We start from the raw sequence: 1182 nt of genomic DNA, 5'->3' as shown, positions 1-1182 counted from the left end.
GGGGGGGTGTCCTAGGGGGCTTCCCCTGCCCCAGTGCAGAGCTCTGCTGCGAGCCTGCAGCGGGGGGCAGCCCCACACACCCGGGACTGGGAGATGGGGTGAGCAGGGCAGGGTGCCACCGTGCCGTCCCCCCCCTCCCTGGCTCCAGCACTGCAGGCCCCCCCACCACCACCCCACACTGTGCCCACAGGAAGGCTGGACTCCCCCCGGGCTGCAGCTGTGCGGGGCTGCGCTCAGTCTGGCAGGAGGCGCTGAGCTCTGCTGGCGGGCGGGCGCCCACAGTCTGACCCTGCGGGGAGGAGCGGAGTGAGAGCCTGGTGGCAACCCCCCCCCCCCAGAGGGTGCAGGATGGGGACTGGGCGGGGGGAGATTGGGGCTCACCGTTGCTGGTGCCTCCCCCCAGCCGCTCGCTGGGGCTGGTGGGAGTCATCTGCCCTCCTGGACCCTCCTGGCTGGTTCCCAGCTGCAGCTTCCGCATGTGTCTCACCACCGCCGTGGCGTTGAAGGCTTGCTGCCAACCCCACAGCGTCCGTCACCCAGGACAGGGTGCCCAGGGTTGGGGGGGGAGGGGGCCCTCTGCACCCCCCAACACTCCCCGCATCCCCCCGACACCCCACGCTCACCTTCCACTTGCTCTTGGCAAAGTTCTTCTTGATCTGCTCGCTCACCGACTGGTGGATGTTCTTGTCCAGGGCTGTGTCCCCAGCGATCCTGGGGTGGGAGGAAGATCAGCGGGGGGCCACTTCCTGCCCCACGGCTGCCATGGGGGGAGCTGGGGGAGGGGAGATGGTGTCAGGAGCCCTCTTACCAGGGATGCTGCAGGGCCTGCTCACAGGTGAAGCGCTTGCTGGGGTCCTTCTCCATCAGGTGCTGGATGAAGTCTTTGGCTGGGACAGGCACAAAGCAGCCATAAGCACCTGTACCCACCGTCCCCTACCCTGGCCATGATGCCACCACGCTGGCATCCCAGCCCCCACCACCCTGGTGGTCCCGGCTCACCCGAGTCTGAGATGTCATCCCAGTAGGGCGAGTCGAACTCGTACTCGGCCCGCAGGATCTGCTCGAAGAGCTTGGCGTCGTTCTCGTCGTAGAAAGGGGGGTAACCGCAGAGCCTGGGGGGGGGGCAGCAGGGAGGGGGGGTGTTGCATGGCCCCAGTGGGCTGAGACCCACAGAGGGGGGGG

The 1182-nt window shown here is 68.3% G+C and overlaps 1 protein-coding gene across 1 annotated transcript in view; it reads right to left on the bottom strand.

Annotated features, from left to right (window-relative positions):
- Positions 1–6: 6 nt before the first annotated feature.
- Positions 7–1182, bottom strand: part of CAMK1 (calcium/calmodulin-dependent protein kinase I) — a 3189-nt gene continuing 2013 nt past the window's right edge. Inside the window, exons 3-7 of the mRNA XM_014946650.1 lie at positions 1000–1112; positions 809–887; positions 624–711; positions 382–511; positions 7–289 (exon numbers count right to left, since the gene is read on the bottom strand). Coding sequence (XP_014802136.1) covers positions 234–289; positions 382–511; positions 624–711; positions 809–887; positions 1000–1112 — 466 coding nt within the window. The 3' untranslated portion in view covers positions 7–233. The remainder of the gene's footprint in view (positions 290–381; positions 512–623; positions 712–808; positions 888–999; positions 1113–1182) is intronic.

The sequence above is a fragment of the Calidris pugnax genome, unplaced genomic scaffold (assembly GCF_001431845.1).
Source record: "Calidris pugnax isolate Ruff unplaced genomic scaffold, ASM143184v1 scaffold81, whole genome shotgun sequence".
In the NCBI taxonomy this organism is placed as follows: Eukaryota; Metazoa; Chordata; class Aves; order Charadriiformes; family Scolopacidae; genus Calidris; species Calidris pugnax.
This window is presented reverse-complemented; position numbering and strand designations above follow the sequence as displayed.